This window comes from Aspergillus thermomutatus, assembly GCF_002237265.1.
Source record: "Aspergillus thermomutatus strain HMR AF 39 chromosome Unknown NODE_138, whole genome shotgun sequence".
In the NCBI taxonomy this organism is placed as follows: domain Eukaryota; kingdom Fungi; phylum Ascomycota; class Eurotiomycetes; order Eurotiales; family Aspergillaceae; genus Aspergillus; species Aspergillus thermomutatus.
The window spans coordinates 60,901-78,227 of record NW_020798187.1 but is presented as its reverse complement, the minus strand read 5'-3'; the positions used below and the strand labels follow the sequence as shown (position 1 = coordinate 78,227).

General features: G+C 49.1%; 6 protein-coding genes across 6 annotated transcripts; 3 read left to right on the top strand and 3 right to left on the bottom strand.

Annotated features, from left to right (window-relative positions):
* Nucleotides 1-280: 280 nt before the first annotated feature.
* On the bottom strand, nt 281-4,581 carry CDV56_107158 (putative SNF2 family helicase/ATPase PasG; the record flags this gene model as incomplete). Its single annotated transcript, XM_026760777.1, has 7 exons — nt 281-1,146; nt 1,208-1,949; nt 2,007-2,846; nt 2,927-3,188; nt 3,569-4,082; nt 4,133-4,296; nt 4,361-4,581. The coding sequence occupies 7 exons, from the start codon at nt 4,579-4,581 to the stop codon at nt 281-283; spliced, it is 3,609 nt and encodes a 1,202-aa protein (XP_026613193.1).
* Nucleotides 4,582-5,424: 843 nt separating this feature from the next.
* On the top strand, nt 5,425-6,248 carry CDV56_107086 (uncharacterized protein; the record flags this gene model as incomplete). The annotated part of the gene is made up of 2 exons (XM_026760705.1): nt 5,425-5,496; nt 5,595-6,248. 2 exons carry the CDS (start codon nt 5,425-5,427, stop codon nt 6,246-6,248), a joined length of 726 nt encoding a protein of 241 aa, XP_026613192.1.
* A 621-nt stretch (nt 6,249-6,869) lies between these two features.
* CDV56_106885 (uncharacterized protein) lies at nt 6,870-10,181 on the bottom strand (the record flags this gene model as incomplete). Its single annotated transcript, XM_026760504.1, has 5 exons — nt 6,870-7,822; nt 7,890-8,050; nt 9,244-9,586; nt 9,639-9,694; nt 9,745-10,181. 5 exons carry the CDS (start codon nt 10,179-10,181, stop codon nt 6,870-6,872), a joined length of 1,950 nt encoding a protein of 649 aa, XP_026613191.1.
* Nucleotides 10,182-10,824: 643 nt separating this feature from the next.
* On the top strand, nt 10,825-12,091 carry CDV56_106785 (phospholipase D regulator; the record flags this gene model as incomplete). The annotated part of the gene is made up of 3 exons (XM_026760404.1): nt 10,825-11,089; nt 11,149-12,007; nt 12,067-12,091. 3 exons carry the CDS (start codon nt 10,825-10,827, stop codon nt 12,089-12,091), a joined length of 1,149 nt encoding a protein of 382 aa, XP_026613190.1.
* Nucleotides 12,092-12,393: 302 nt separating this feature from the next.
* On the bottom strand, nt 12,394-12,930 carry CDV56_106734 (cupin domain-containing protein; the record flags this gene model as incomplete). The annotated part of the gene is made up of 1 exon (XM_026760353.1): nt 12,394-12,930. The coding sequence occupies one exon, from the start codon at nt 12,928-12,930 to the stop codon at nt 12,394-12,396; it is 537 nt and encodes a 178-aa protein (XP_026613189.1).
* A 1,118-nt stretch (nt 12,931-14,048) lies between these two features.
* Nucleotides 14,049-16,729, top strand: culA (cullin culA; the record flags this gene model as incomplete). Its single annotated transcript, XM_026760135.1, has 6 exons — nt 14,049-14,098; nt 14,191-14,260; nt 14,360-14,376; nt 14,440-14,510; nt 14,588-16,485; nt 16,541-16,729. The coding sequence occupies 6 exons, from the start codon at nt 14,049-14,051 to the stop codon at nt 16,727-16,729; spliced, it is 2,295 nt and encodes a 764-aa protein (XP_026613188.1).
* Between the last annotated feature and the right edge of the window lie 598 nt (nt 16,730-17,327).

Sequence of the window (17,327 nt, the reverse complement as noted above, 5' to 3'; positions counted from 1 at the left end):
TTTTTTTTTTTTGTGGCCAATTCATGTACAGCCATTCTTTTGGCGAGGAGCATAGGCGCTAAATGGATGATACTCTTGAATTCACGTCGTGATCCAGGACTCGGCCAAGTCCTGTCCAGCAAGTATTAGGACCTGGTTTCTAACTGTTGTACAAATGACATCCTTTTCACTGCGCCAACGCCTAGCGTATCCATCTTTCACAACGCCGCAAATGTAGACACGGAACAGATCCCAGAATCGAGGATCCATCCCAAACCCCAAGCAATCATCAAATAACAATCTATTTTCCAGTAATCTGAGCCATGAGGGTGTTCCCCTCTTTCTTCGTCTCGACAGCCTTGAACGCACGCCCAGTCTGATCCAGGCCCCTCTCGGCACGCGCATACGCCTCCTCGCTGCGATCAGTCAAAATATCCAGATCTTTCTGCGACAGAAGCGCGGTGGGATTAGCACCCGTCTCGAAGCGCTCGAATTCGTCTTCACCGAGAGCCTTCCTGAGCTCTTCTGCGTCGCTGTAATTCGCCGAGCTCGGGTCCAGGAGGCTTTTGAACTTGCCCCTTTGGATGACGAGACGTTCGAGGCGGCGCTTCGAGTCGGCTTTCTCGAGGAGAGTCTGTTCGACGGTTCCTTTGGTTGCGAGTCTGTAGACGATGACGGGTCTTGTTTGGCCAATTCGGTGTGCGCGGTCCTGCGCTTGAAGATCCTGCTGAGGATTCCAGTCTGAGTCGTAGAGGATTACCGTGTCGGCGGCGACAAGGTTAATGCCCTGGCCTCCTGCTCGGGTGCTCAGCAGGAAAATCTTGAAGCCCGGGTCCGAGTTGAACGCCTTGATTTGGGCTTGACGGTCTGTCTGGCTGATGGCGCCGTCAATGCGACAACAGTTCCAGCCGCGGAGCTGGGTGGCCCAATCTTGAAGAATGTCGAGTTGTGTTTTGAACTGGGAGAATATGAGGATCTTGTGCCCCTTATTCAGGAGACAAGGCACGAGGCGGTCCAGGAGGAGCATCTTGCCCGATGCGGTGACAAGAGTCTCGTCGATGGCGGCCGGGTCATCGCTCCATGGCCAGTAGAAATTATGTGGAGAGTTACAGGCGAGACGGGCTTGCATGACCGGATTCTGCATTTTCTTCTGAGCAATTTCTTTCTCTGTGTAAGTTCGTTAGCACCAGTCAGTGGCCAGTTCAGTTCAAAACAGCCATATACGTACTAGCAAGCTTGATGGTATTTGCTCTTTCGATTTCCTCTTGCTCAGTATCGCTAGGGCTCGGTTGTATGTCCAAATCGTCTTCCAAGCCTTGCTCGAGGCGTCGTAATTGCGCATTGAATTCGCGGTCACTCAGCTCTTTGTAATTTTGGGCGGCCCTACGTCTGCGAGTTGAACTAGTACCACTGGCTGGGGTCGAATCTCTGCTAGATTTGAGGCTCTTGTTGGGGGTCGAAGTGTTACTACTGTCGGCACTGCGTTTTAGGCTCGCCGAACGGGACAGCCTCTCATTCTTGGCCATGAGTCGTTCTGCGGCTTTATCCTCGAGGTATTGACGGCCCGTGCCATTAAGAATCTCACGGTACAAATCCTTTTGTTCCGCTGTGAGAGGGGCATAGAGAATGTATTCGCGTTTCTTTGGTAAGGCAGTTTCCACATCGGTCTTGACCCGCCGCAGAAGGAAGGGCTTCAGGATTGAATGCATGGTGGAGACAAGTGTGCGTTTCCGACGTTCTATGACATCCGTCTGCCCACGGTTATCGAGCATTGAGGAAAAGTCAAACCAGCTTTGGAAACTGTTGAGGTCGTTGAAAATTTCCGGCAGCAGAAAGTGCAACAGTGACCACAGCTCGGTGATGTTGTTCTGCAGTGGTGTACCAGTGATCAGGAGTCGGTTTGCAGAGTTGTATGAGAGAAGCTCCTTAATGAGCCTACAGTTCATGTTCTTCAAGCGATGACCTTCGTCCTGGTCTCAGGTTAGAGATGCACTTCCCTTTCAGATGGAGAGTAGCGCAGAACTTACAACTATGATGTATCGCCACTGGTATTGCGCGAGAAACTTTCGATCGTTCATACAGATCTCGTAGGATGTGCAAACGACCGGAAAATCCATACTCTTCTGGTCCTTCAGCTTCATTAAGTTGCTGCGGATCATGGCACGTTCGTCTTTGGAGCCATGGTACAAGACCGTCTTGATGCTCGGGGTCCATTTCGCGAACTCATCTACCCAGTTGCTGACTGTGCTCAACGGAGCAGCAATCAGAAAGGGTCCGGAGACGTTTTTCTCCTTGAAGAAGGCAATCAAAGAGATTGCCTGGACTGTTTTCCCAAGACCCATCTCGTCGGCCAGAATTCCACACAAGCCATTCATCCAAAGTGATTTGAGCCACTCCAGTCCTTCCAATTGATACTTGCGCATTTTCCCTCCAGTAACAAGCGCCGGTTGCTGAGTGGCGACAAGGCCCTGCCCACCTAGAGCACTGGGGTTGGCCTCATACTCGTCCGCAGCATGTTCCAGGGCTTCCTGCACCGTCGGCTTGTCTTCGGGGTCTTCCATATCCGCTTTCTTAAAATAGCTTGCAATGCTGTTACCGTTCATCGCCGAAGCACCCTTCTTGCCTCTGCCTCTTCTCGACCTTGTGGCTGTCTTTTCATCTGGTTGCTCGCCCTCAGCAGGTGTTGTCTCATCTGCGGAAGTCTGCTTCGCTCTCGCGCGCGTTTCTCGCCTACCAACTGGGCCTGTGGAGGTTATCTTCTTTTGATATTCTGTCGGGTTTTGCTGTTGCTGCTGCTGCCTCGCCGCTTCAAGCCGAGCCTCTTCCTGCTGCTTCTTCATCTTATCTGCCATGATCGCCACGAAGACCTACAATAGTGACCCAACAGGTCAGTGATCCGTCCCATAGAAAAGATATTCTCCAAAGCATAATATAAGGCAAAAAATACCTCACTCGTATTCAAAAGGTGCATCAGAGCCTTCGATTTGGCATCCATCTCCTCAACGTCCTCTTCGTTCTCCCCCTGTCCATTTTCAACCCCGGACATAGGGCTACCCTGCTCTAGCTCATCCATGGCAGACTTCATTTCCTGATGGACAATATTCGCTACGGAGAAGGAAAACTGCGTAGAGTTTTGCCGCTCAGGGCTATCTTCGTAGGTATCGGTAGTTGTTGTCCGGAGTAACTGCACCAGACATGTCCTTTCCTCTCTGTTCGATCTCAATGAGTTGCTTTCATCGAAGTTTGCTTTGTAGAGGTCATAAATGGGATCAAAATGGCGTTATAGCTCCGATCTTGCGATAACAATCTGATCCTCCTTCGCTTTATCAAAGGTATGGAATCATCCAAGATGTGAGACACAAAAATGAACGACGCAAGGAAAGAAAATCAAGAATGATTAAGGGTGATTAAGGGAAAAGATAAAAGTCAGTCCTTGTGCAGGAATGCCTGACGCAATGCAATGCCTGCTACTCTTTTGTTCTTTTTTAGGGCGACTATTCCGCGGTCTAGGGTGCTGCAGGACGCGGATTTTCGCGTTTGTGCACGGACCAGTTTTTGATTGACATCCACGGGACCATGATCCACTTACGCTGGTATCATCCCCAACCTCTTAACAATCACCTCCTCAGCGATCTCCCTTAACCTTGACCCTTTAAAAGAAAGTACAGTGCCTGGGTTCTGGCCAGCTATTATAGCTGACCCAAAGAGCTGGCCTTTAGTGAACTCAATACGTTCACTCAAGGGTAAAGGAACCGGTGGAGGAAATATTGCCTGAACTCTTAATATTTGCTTTCCATCGTAGACCTGAGATAGAAGGATACTAACTATTTCAGTAACAATGAGGCCTCCGGCCCCATCACGTCTCCAGACTTCCATGTTGCCCTGAACACGGCCTCTGGAGGTTTTTGTCCATCCCAAGAGGATCGTTAGCTCCACAGAGGCATTTCCTCGCATCCAGAGATCCTTATCTGCCCGTAGATGTGGAAAGGACTCAGACCAACCCGATTCGATAACAATAGAGGGGAAGGGAAAGCTGTCAGCTCTATAAAAGAAGTCTGGTTCTTTGTAAGAACCTTGGTAAATTCCAGCCAAACCGGTGAAAGCTAAGATGTATTAGTAGCATAATAATCTAGCAGAGATAAACAGTACATACTTGTCCCAACACCAGCACACAGGAGTTTCTTCTCCTGGCGATTCAGGAGTCCATCGAAGATCCAACTCCCAATGGTATTAATAGCCCACCGTTGGTGGGCGTCGTGTAATTCCGTTGGCATGACTTTGATGCGGAGTGTACGGGTATAGGCATTGAAGTTAACCCTATTATAATATTATATTAAAGGTCAAAGGAAACTTTGGTGTATCAGTGAGAGGCATGTCATACCTCGCAGCTCTTCTTTCAACTCGTTCATCCACTAGTGACTGACAGATTAAGATACCATCTTCAGGGTCGACGTCCTCATAGATGATTTCAGTAAATTCTTTGATTTTCGGGATCTGGTAAACAATCTCATTGAAAATCTCTTGGGCAGAGCGGGATGCACTTCTGAGACTGCGCGTGCGTGGGGGGCTTGGGGAATGCTCAGGACTTGTCAGGGGAATCATCTTGAAGGTAGGCAAATGTGTTGTGTATTCAGCAGATAAAGTACAGTGATAGTACTACCGAAGCTGGGAAGGATAGCCGGTGGGTCAAAAACAAATAAAGTCAGTGATCGACGGTTGTGTGGCGTTCCCATCCGGCCTCGACAAATTTCCAGAAGCCGGTCCAGGCCGGAAAATTAGGTACTGCACCGTCTGTGCCTTACCTAGTAGTCTACCTAAGGTAGTACCTTAGTGAATCTCCGTCCATTGTAGCAAATCAATAATGTTAATTTACCTAAGGTACTGTCCTTGGCTGGCGCTCATCTCGTCCACATCCATTTCACTGGCAGGAACTGATTGGATGGCTGAATCTTTATTATTTGATTCTTGGGTAGTCATGTTGAAATACATTAATCATGATAAAAAGCCATCCACCACAGCCATTGACAGATCCCTCGGGCTTCCGGAGTCAGGCGGATAGTACAGAGCAGAAGATTGTTTTGAAAAGGCACTGCACATCTGTTCTGCAACACCTTGTCTGGGGGCGCTATTCTGATTAGGGTGAATTAATCCCTCGCAATGCCTATCTTGTCACTCCAATGAAGATCTACGAAACGATGCTCGTCAGTGGCTGCTGAGGTCTGGGGGTAAAGTTCGTCTTGTTGTCCTCTTCAATATCGATGAAGATAAGCACGTTCTATAATCTCACCAAAATCGTGAGACGCAAGAACTCGGCTGCAAAAGCTTGTTCGGGACTATGGCAATGACTTCGTCAAAACGAAGGATGGGATATCTCATGATGACAACGGTATCTCTGATGAAGAGTTGTATGATAATATCCGTTCCCATATCGTATTATCAGATCGGATGGGGCCAATTATCGCGCACCTGGAGTTCTGGGAATTACAAGATGGCGCACCTACTGTGAGAGAATCTGCTGTAAGTTGGTCCCAGGATACGCATTTTTTCAGACTAACATTTTCAGGTCATTTTGCCCCGTCCCAGCTCGCCTGTCAATCCGAAGATTAAGATAACAGATATTATCGGTGAACAAATGGGTGGAGGACGGCCAACTCTTTCTGGGTATCAATAACGCCCAGAACTGGACCAAGGCAGTGGGGAGGCTAGCAAAAGCCATCCCAGATCACAGAACGGCGATGAGCATCCTTGTCTGTGCCCAGGTCGAGAGATTCAAAGCCATGGAATCAGGCAGGACGCTCAACGCAGACCCGGGAGGCACGGATTTGCAGATGGCAATCGACCTCGCCAAGATCTCGCCTCTCCCCCAGCCAATCAGCGAGGAAGAGCTCCAGACGTATGGGGTGAAGTTTAACTCTCAGGGTCTTCTTCTCGATCCGATAGAGTCTGTCGAGGAGGCCAGAGCAATCACCGACGGGAATCCTGAGGATAAGGGGAATTTCGGCAATTTCGGCCGGCAAACTGATGCTGCCATGCCTGAAGTTTCCAAGGCGATTATTGAAGAACTGAGTCTGACAGACGAAGAAGATGGTGCAAAAGAAGGCATAACAGAACAACCTGCAACACCTGGAGAGATTGGCACGGCTGCACCGATATTCAAATGGTTCACCCAGCGACTAAGTCTGCTTTTGGTTCTTGCGCAGGAAGAAGATGACAAATATTTATTAGACGATATCACCAGCCTACACAGAGCACAGTATGGCATCATTTAGCAGTTGACTGAAATGGATCCGATTGGGTGGCTATTTAACGCAATAATGAAAGACGAATCACAACTGTACGCGGTTCCTCAGTCATCAACAACACCTGATGAAAGCATCCCATTCGGGGATACAGCGTTTATTTCACGACAGCCAGGAAAGAGCTGCGTACCAGACTGTCCGCCTTCGGTACGGGCTGTGGATGAAGATGGATGGGTGGAATTCAACGGCGATCCCGTTTTAACTGCGCGTTTATTTGGTACTCTGGGGATGGGACAGTTATTTCCGCTGAAAGACCTGAGACTCTGACAAACAGCCAAGCAGATAGCCCTTTGGCTGATCAATTCAGCCATTCAATAAGTCCTGTTTCAGTGCCATGCTGGTTACATCGATCTAAATAAATTCTAGGTCTTTTCTATGCCTCGCTTCTGAGCAACTTGCGCTTGAATGTGCAGTTCGAGGCATATGCACAGTCACCAGGCCTGAGCCACGGGTAGGGAGGCAAGCAATAGGATCAACTAGGATTTCAACAGTGGGCCTCTGGCAATGGCAATGAATTCTAGCTGTTGGAATGCCAGCAATAAAACCATCTCCTAATTTACTGCTCTATGTAATACTAATATTCAGACAGTCCTATAACTTCTCGGAACCAACCCTTCCTTTCGTGTTCCGAGAGGCATCCACCACAAGTGCCACTTGCGTACTAAGGGCTATCAGCTCGCCTTGTGGATCGAGAATGACTACATCCAAGTCTGCGCGGCTACCACGAAGCATTCTGGTAACCACGCGCGAGTGTAGCCATTCCACGCCTTCCGGAGGAATCCTGGTCTTCAGGTCAATGTTCAACGTCACAGTGGGATACCAAAACGTCTCTTTGTCCACTGCGTTTTCTTTAAGCTGTCCCCCCTGGGGCTCCTCCATGGCAAGAAGCCGTCTTGTTTCCATTGCACCCATCCGGTCAAGTGCCGCGGGAAACAGATCAGCCAAGAACATAACCGCTTCGTTAGACCAGCGCGCGACTGTTTTCCCACCAGGAATGAACCTCGCCCACTGGTCGACAACTTGCTTCTGCCGACTTTCGAGCGTCATCGGTCCTTGGGGGCGTGGTGCGTAGATCTCTAGATGCTGTGGTGCGGTCAAGCCAGGAGGTGGACGAGGCAACCGCATCCACGCGCCATCCGCTCCGTTCGCTGCCAACGCTGCTAGATTGACCGAGCCATTTGCTAGAGAGCCGGATACCGGAGGTGGGGAGAGCCCCCAGGTGCCTTTGCAGATCGGGCCCTCCTCCATCTCCGGGGGGCTGACGGTGATATATCCGACGACTTTCACTTCGAGGTCGTCCTTGTCATCCGCTGTGCCAGGCCTGTCCGGTCGCTGGGACAGTGTGACATGGATCGTACTTATCCTTGCTCCGATCTTGACGTCCTGTACCTTCAAGATCGCGGGCCCCACGACTGTTCGACGGAGGAACGACAACTGGAATCCGATGGGTTCTGGTGTGGTTTGGAACCGGCTACTCTTCGTTTCTCTAAAGTACACCGTGGCTAGTCGGTAGAGAACGCTTGTAGCGTAACCTCCATGGGGCACTGTCGGGCATGTTAGCAAATACCATCCATATCTCTCGGGAGGATGAACTTGCCGCTCAAGATGCACCATTGGGGGTCCAGATAAGCTGAGTATGTGTGCGAGTCGATCGGCGTGACATCGATTGCCTTTTCGAATGCCGCTGAATGGCAAGACCCTGCCATGTTTCTTGTTGGACAGGCTGTATCAAGGACATGTTAATCGTCTTCCCAGCGTGGAGCTCCGTGAAACTTACCACGTAGAAATTTAGAGCAATCCCAGGTTTGAGTACGTCCTGCGGTGTTTCGCAGCAGCTTCGAAGATCATGGGAAGTATAAGCCACTAATGTATTTTCTCACCGTGTCCATTAAAGGAGCTACTGGTTTTGATTTGGAACCAGTTCCGGCCTCGGCCGGAAATGTGATTGTGACTTGGCGGTTTGATCATGTATACCATGCATTCTGTGTATTCAAAGACAGCTTGCCCCAAATGTGGAGGTCCTGCCCTCCATTGTCGCAACCTGGAATATCAATACCTGCTCCTTATTTCAGCGCACAGTTTCATGCACAATGAGGTGTTTGAAGGAAAGATGATCACTAATCATGAATCTCACCATCTTATCAATCTTATCTAGCCTCGGATCTCAGCCATCGGCTTCGTGTTGATGTTGAACAAGGAAGAGGACGTCTTGCTTGATTATTTCAAGTAGAATAGGCAGAATATATCAGAAGGATTTCTGCTGGCGTTGCTTTCCGCTGATCTAGGTGGAATTCTGTTCAATGCTACTGATTGCTTTATCTAATATGCATTGGAATATCCCTGCAAGGCTGCAGCACCAGCTTCTTGCCGGCCCATCTTGCTTTCAACTAGGGATTCAACTGGTGCATATATCTTGCGTCCTGTCCTCCAAATAGAGAAGCAGAAACACAAAAAGTTGAAAAAAGGAACAATTGACGAAGGAAGACTTGTAAGAGACAAGCAAAAGATCAAAAACATACAACAGCCGGGATTCGCTGGTGGTCACCCACCCAACTACTAACCGGCCGGCGTGTGGCTTAAGTACGGCTGAGCGGACGGGAAGCCCTGTTTTCCACACCCTATGGTCGTATGTGTTAGGGATATAGTCGAAATTACTGATATGCTGCTATTCTGATTAAGGACTACAGCTGCGGTGTAGCAAGAGCGAAGTTAATTCTCCCCCTTTCCTGTGCAATCACAAAAAAATCTGTTCTGTTATTATGAGGTTGTATACATAGTCAAGTGGATTAATTCATGAAAGGCACAAATCGTACAAAGGTACTTGTCGTCATCTAGTCTCAGAAACAGTCACTCAATACAGCGGTGCCTTAAATCTGGCAAAGGGGAGATCGTAAAAGTCTGAGGTCTATACAGTCGTGTCATAACGTTTCCGCAGTTGCTCCATTTTCCATTCATATGCGCTCACGTCTTCTTCTCTTTCGAAGTGGCAGATCCTTGATCAATTTTGGCCGCTTCATGCTGTGCCTTGAGACTTTCGCCAACTTGGAAGATAGCTCGCTCTGCTTCAAGTGCGAGCTCCGGCGCATCAAGAATGGAGGCCAGTTTCTTAGCATCGGCCATATTGAGTAATAGCCTGTCCTCGCTCCTCTCCACTTCTTCAACCATGCTAGAAGCGGACTTTTCGGAGTCATTGTTCCCGAGCGCGCGGGCTACGCGTTTTGCGTATAGTTGCTCCAGGCCTGGAAACGAGATTGGATTGAGTAAATCTTTCTCAACAAGGCATTCTAGATGTTTGGAGCCATTCAATGCTTCGATGTGTCAGTAGAGAAATGAGTTTGTTTGAAAGAGGGATGGGCCGACCTCGCCAATGCGACCAGCCTCGGTACGCAAGATAGAAGAAAGGGATATTAGGAACGCTATGAACCAGTCAGCGCCATCGCCATTCGTACAGAGGCAGAAAGCATACACTGGAATCAACGCAATCGGAGCTGTGAAAGGAGCTGCGATCAAACTCCACCACATTTTTCTGCGATGCAGGTCTTGTCTCTCTGTCGCTATTTTCCGGAGAATCGAGCGAAGTTTATCTGCCTTGATCGCATTCCCGGGGAACAGAACGTCGACTTTCTTCGTCTCCCATGACTTGTCGAGTCTCCTTTGCGCCTTGAGAGACGGAATGCTTTTCAGACCCCATTCTTCAAACGGGATGCGCTGCTGGACCTTATTCCCCCATGTCACAAGGTGTTTCTTCCAACCTTTATCAGCTTCCTCCCATCTGGCCCATGTTTCCGCGGCCTTGTTCGTGACGCGATCAAGTACCGAGAGCTCCTTGGCGATATCCCTGCTGAGGGGCCGAGAGTAGATCAACGCTCGTTGCGTCGAGATTGGAATCACGAAGAGTCGCATAGCGAAATTGCCAGATAAATGATGGTAGTCAAGTTTTGCAACAGTGTTGAATTACTATTGCTTGCGAGGGATTGTACGCCGTCAGGGGTCAGGAGGTCAGGACGACTATCGATTGGCTTGACAGGACAACCGATCGAAGAGAGTCTGTAAAAGTAGCATGCCTTTTTCCTTTTGGTAATTTGCCCCAAGGATATGTTTTCTGTTGTCTGTGGCAAAAGAAATCCCGGAGAGAGGCCTTGTCCTTGTTGAGCTTGGAGGTAGATACCTGGTGGTCCGTATTACTAGTTAACCTAGCAGGATTATTATGAGGAGACGTCATTCCGCACCTGGACCAAATCCAGCCATAATAATAACCTGAGATCTGATCGTCTCGGAACATTTAATGCCTTGTCGGGGCTCGGTCCCCAACCTCTTCACTATTGTCGTAATGGGCTTCTGCCCTACAATATTCGATTTTTTCCTACTTTCATTTTCTCTTCAATACACTCGTTTCAAAATTAAAATTTTCCGACAGCTAGGTCTTGGTACTGCGCCTCCTTTTACCAGAGGGAATTGAGGCAATGCAGATTGGATCCATCGTCTTCCCGCAACCTCCGAGAGTCCGACGCAACCTCGCTGGGAACAATCGTTGATCTAAAGGGCAATGGCGCAGGATGTGCGCGATTCCCAACAACAGCCTCTGAGACTTGAGCGTGCCTTAGACGATGGTATCACAGAGAAATCCACGCGGTTGTTAGAACCGCCAACCCGTCTTACAAACGGACTTCAGAAAGACAAGCGCTCCGAAGAACCTCTGCGCAATGGCACATTAGATGCGTCCGCTGGTGCCTCGCAAGCTATAGAAAATGCCCTCACAGACATTGGTGGCAATAGTTTAGAACTGGGGAACAAATTGCGGACATTACCTGGTAAATAGGCATTGGCATTTCCAATAGGAGAGAGACTGACTGACTCGGCTCACGTCCAGCATGGATTCGATCTTATGAAAATGCGAATGTTGAAGCCGAGGCGTCGGCTACAGCAAGACTTCTACCTCCGCAACCCGATGACGCCCTCGTTGCCCAACATAACCACTCCCCTTATGCGACATCGAGACCAGACTATACCAGAGAGCAAAGCTTTGACGAAGAGACTGGCTTAGGCCCACGTCGCGAATCCCGGTGGAAGACTTTCTCCAAGGCAATCGCCTATCCCCTAGAACCTGGTCTTGAAGAGAAGCTCGTAACACCTGAATGGTTAAATCAGAACCTTGGCGACTTCTCACAGCCATGGCGAGGGCAACTGGAGCCGAGCGAAGATACCGAGGATCCGCTCAAGATGAAGCGACGCAGACAGATCTGGTTCAAGCGCTTCCACAACACTTTGTTGAAGAGTCCTATAGTACCTTTGATCTTTCGGCTCACCGTCTGGTGCTTCTCTCTTACTGCCCTTGCCCTTGGAGGATCTATACAGCATCTCTCAGACAAGTACCAACACCCCCAAGGCCCGTCCGCCTTGATGGCTATTATTGTGGATGCGGTCGCCCTCGTCTATCTGCTCTACATCACATGGGACGAATACACAGCCAAACCACTGGGGCTACGCTCTCCGGCTGCAAAGGCTCGACTGATTCTCCTGGATATATTTTTTATAGTGTTCGATTCAGCCAACCTGAGTATAGCATTCGAATCGTTGTCCACGGCCAGAGGCGCGTGTACGCTGGCAGAGGTCAATCAGCAAATTTCCGAGAAGAACGATGCGATATGCGACAGGCAAATAGCACTTGCCTGTGTCCTGCTGGTTGCTCTGTTGGCTTGGCTTATGACCTTTGTAATAAGTGTTCTCAGGTAGGAAACCGCCACCGTTCTCCTGAATGTGCAGTGCTGACAGTCTTCATTGACAACAGACTCGTTGAGCGGGTTGCCCAGTGAAACTCTGCTTCATATCACTTTTATGTTTGATTAATCTTTCTACGAACCTTGCTACGGCCAGAGCTCCTTTTGCTCACTGAATGCAACCTTGCTGTCTCACCTTGCTCGATATGTTCCTTTTGTTTGTGTGGTATCTAAGATTCTTTTCTTATTTTGTTCTATCACGTTGGAAAGTTAATCTTCTTGTTGGTACACTGCAGCCGGCATAAATTAGGAGACGTGGCGCTATAGGCGGAAAATTTAACGACCTCACGCAACCAACGATGTTGACCAGCTCTCTTGACCCACAACGCAATTAGCATTTAAACATGCAACACAGGGCCATCGTCTCCAAATAGAGGATCTTTATGAAACCAGCCCAGGTCTTTGATGCCCTTGACCTTGTCTTCCTCTCCTGACTCTCCATAGCACATATCCCACTGCTTCTGCTTCGGATATGCACCCATCATCTTGAACCGCTCCTCTTCAGGGTCGAGCTCATCCAACAGTCGGTGACCAACGCCTGCTGGGACGATGATCAGATCGCCCTTTTCGACGTCCGTTTCGAATCGATTCGGATTGTCTTCCCCGCCAAAGCAGAGACGTGCACGTCCCGAGACAACCCCCAGGACTTCATGGGTCGTGCTGTGGAAATGTGTCTGGCTATACATGCTATAAACCCACTGGGGAATAACCTCGCCAACTTCCTCCAAGTGCGCAGTGAGCTGACTGGGAGATGCGTTGAATGCCTTGTGATAGATCATGAGGGGCTTTGATTGGATCGAGGTGTTTGGGATCCTTTCCCACTTGGGAATTTGGCGCGAGGTGACCCGGATTTCTGATGGAGTTCTGAATGACATTGTACTATATTTTGAATCTCACTGGTTAGCCAAGTTTATCGACGGCAGGTATGTTGAACAAATCGCTTTTGCAGACCACAAGTTCAACGCAAGAGTAAGTGATTATCAGATAGTGGTATCACAAGCAGAGGAGAAGACATAGGCTCTCTCTATCGCAGGTACTTTAGTTGTTGATGAGGCCACGCATGACGTCATCCCGGCTTACAAGTCCGTGATGCTATCAACTGTCTATCTGAAAACAATCCACGGTTCAAGTCTTCTAGATGGCGCCGATGCCCATAGAAGAGCTGAATCCAGAGTGTCACATGTATGTATATAGGTAGCTACAGAAGTCCAGCTGTCCAGTAAGCAAGGGCCAAAAGTTGTACTAAGAACTACTTCGTAGGCTTTCAAGTCTTACTTTCTCATAATAAAGCCTCGTCTGTGTCTATAACAACGTTTGCAAAGATATCTCCATGAGTCACTTTGCATATTAGCCTCTCTATTCTGGAGATTCCCTGTATATGCCTAAAAGATTCTTCCTCAGGTCAAATCTCCGTTTTCGAGCCGAAGTTGATAGATCATTATTGCCTAGCAGGCACCTAGCCTAGTAGGGCGCCGGGCGCCTCAGCTGGCTCACCGCCTGCCGCTAAGATGGCATCCATCATCCCCACGCCTGCGACTCTCCACCACCGCCCAACGCCACGCCTGTTCTCTTTCTTCCTCTCTTCCTAGTACGCGTGTTACCTGATTTCTGTCCTGGGGTCTTGCTCTTGGTCCTATTATCAAGTGCTTGCCAGTCGGTCCATTCAGCTTACCTCTGTCCCCTAGCTGTCTTCTACTACCCTCGTTCTTTCGCCTCGTGCGCCGCCTTTCCTGAACGGTCTTTCAAGGCGTTACCGCCGGCGCTCTCACCGTCTGCCGCAGCAAGTTTATTTAACGTCTCGAGGCTTGAACCGTGTCCATTTGACAATCGAAGTGAGCATTTCAGTTCTGCCGCATTATTCTACTTCACTTTCCCCTTCCGGTAGTCGCCAAATCATCGCTTTGGATCGGTGACCGTTATCTCATCTGCTGACCTCCACTGCTTCGTCATCTCAGGACCGAACTCGTCCCATCTTTGAGCTCTAGGAAGCATTATGCCTCCTCTAATGCCTCAGACCCCTCACAAGGATGACCTTGACGAAACGTGAGTTCACTCGCACCGACGCCTCGAGCTCCACCGCCTTTCGGATACACTTCACAATGGTTATGACTCGCAGTCTAGGCTAATTCGAGCAGATGGACATTCCTGGAGAAGGGTATCGACAGCGTTATGCTGAAGCTGGAGGAGGGTGTGGATATGAAAACTGTAAGTCTCTGCCCTTTTTTTCCCGACCAATTTTCTCGCCATCATGGAGAGCGAGTTGTTTATGTGCAACGATGCTGACAATCGCGCCCTCTGGTGTAGTACATGGCCCTGTACACGTATGTTCGAACTGAGATTCTCGTCTTCTCTCAGATATGAGTTGACTAACCCCTGCGATAAAGCGCCGTACACAACTTTTGCACATCACAAAAGGCAGTCAGCAACGGGCAGGGCTTACAGGCGCATCGTGGTGGTTTGTCTTTCCGTCCCTTATGCGAATGGTATGCAAGCTTTTGATGACCTTGTTCTGACGATTTTTTTCTACTGTAGCACACTTGTTGGGCGAGGAATTATACAAGCTACTAGGGGAGTACCTGTCACGCCACCTCGAGGCCGTGTACAGAGAGTCCCAAAGTCATACCGAAGAAGCCCTATTAGGATTCTACATTCGCGAATGGATTCGGTACACAACTGCCGCCAAATACGTCAACCACCTCTTCCGGTACCTGAACCGCCATTGGGTGAAGAGGGAGATCGACGAGGGCAAGAAGAATGTCTACGATGTGTACACTTTGCACCTCGTGAAATGGAAGGACGATTTCTTCTTGAAGGTCCATGAGAAGGTCATGGAGGCCGTGTTAAATCTGATCGAAAAGCAACGAAACGGCGAAACCATCGAGCAGTCGCAAATCAAGAACATCGTAGATTCGTTTGTCTCTCTCGGTCTGGACGAGAATGATAGCACGAAGTCTACGCTCGAGGTTTACAGAGTATACTTCGAGAAACCCTTTATTGCTGCGACCAGAGTCTACTACGAGAATGAATCTCGCCAGTTCGTGGCTGAGAACAGTGTGGTAGAGTACATGAAGAAGGCGGAGGCTCGCCTAGACGAGGAGAAGGCCCGCGTGGGCCTGTATCTGCATCCAGATATCATGAAGCGTCTCACGGACACGTGCCTTGATGTCTTAGTCAAAGCGCATTCCGAACTATTGCGGGATGAATTCCAAGTTCTGCTAGACAATGAGCGCCAAGATGACCTTGCGCGGATGTATCGACTTTTGTCACGAATCAAGGATGGGTTGGACCCTCTGCGGGCGAAGTTTGAGACTCATGTCAGAAAAGCGGGCTTGGCTGCAGTCGAGAAAGTTGCGGCGGAGGGCGAAGCGTTCGAACCCAAGATGTATGTGGATGCGCTCTTACAAGTGCACACCAGGTATCAAAACCTTGTCAATGAGGCTTTCAACGGTGAATCCGAGTTTGTGAGATCCCTGGACAACGCCTGCCGCGAGTTTGTCAACCGCAACAAGGTTTGCAAATCCAGTTCGACGAAATCGCCAGAGCTGCTGGCCCGGTACACCGATTCTCTCCTGAAGAAGGGCTCAAAGGCTGCGGAGGAGTCTGAGTTGGAGGAGATGCTCGTACAGATCATGACCGTGTTCAAGTACATCGAAGACAAGGACGTCTTCCAGAAATTCTACTCCAAGATGCTGGCTAAGCGGTTGGTACACGTCAGCTCGGTATCCGATGATGCGGAGACTAGCATGATCAGCAAACTGAAGGAAGCCTGCGGTTTCGAATACACCAACAAGTTGCAGCGGATGTTCCAGGACATCCAGATTTCGAAAGATCTCAATTCCAACTACAAGGATTGGCAGGAGAAGGTCCTCGACGAAGACGATCGGAAGAAGCAGGTCGACGCACACTTTCAGATTCTGGGAACTGGGTTCTGGCCCCTCAATCCACCTACAACGGGCTTTTCTGCACCACCCGAAATCGTCAAGACTTACGAGCGATTCCAGAGTTTCTACTATGACAAACACAATGGTCGAAAGCTGACTTGGCTCTGGCAGCTGTGCAAGGGCGAAGTCAAAGCAAATTACATTAAGAACACGAAGGTTCCGTACACTTTCCAAGTGTCGACATTCCAAATGGGCATCCTCCTCCTGTTCAATGAGCAGGACACCTTATCCTACTCCGACATCCAGAAGGCTACCAGCCTTGCCCCCGAAATTCTCGACCCTAACCTCGGAATCCTACTGAAAGCGAAGGTGCTCCTTCCAAGCCCTGAAGGGGCCAAACCCGAACCTGGAACCTCATTCTCCCTGAATTACAACTTCAAGAACAAGAAGATCAAGGTCAATCTAAATATTCAGATCAAATCAGAGCAGAAGGTTGAATCAGACGACACGCACAAGACAATAGAGGAGGACCGGAAACTGCTCCTCCAGGTATGTTACCCCTATATTTTCCTCCACCTCGTCCATAACTAATCGAGTCCACTAGTCTGCCATCGTCCGCATCATGAAGTCCCGCAAGAAGATGAAGCACGTACAGCTCGTACAAGAGGTCATTCAGCAGGTCAAGTCCCGCTTTCCTCCCAAGGTGCAGGATATCAAAAAGAATATCGAAGCTCTCATGGAGAAGGATTATATAGAGCGGTTGGACGGGGATGAGATCGCTTACATCGCGTGATTTTATACCATTTGCTTGGCACAACCTTTTTGCTTCTGCTCAACACCTCATCTTAGCGCTGATATTCATCTGTTTAATCATCCGGTTTCGCTTTGCTGCGGCACAGGCTCCGGTTTCGTCACTAGCAGGGTTAAGAGAAACAATGTACTGCTTCCTATAGCGAAGATATGACAAATGATTACCTAACTGATCACGATCAAATACTTCTTTGGCCTTCCAATCAATATGTTCTCCAGTGAGCACTAAATATTATGCCCAAAATTGGCGTATTAAATCACAAGACCAGGGGTTGGTAGGTATAGTGTACAATCCCTCCACAGGCTATGAAGTCCACCACAGCTTCACTACCATTCAATCATCACAAATTTTGTACAGGACTAAGCGGGCCAACCAACCATTATCAAGCAAAACAATGGCGAAGCAAAAACGCACATACAAGCAGGTAGCTTTGTCCATTTAGTCCAAGAAGTAAGATGGTATCAATGCAGGAATATGTAAAGGGTAGATTATCATGAAATGCCAGGTCTGTTCTCTTTGGGTATTCAAGCTTGCGGAAGGGTGAAAAGAAAAAGGAAAGGAGAATAGTCATCTTTGCAGG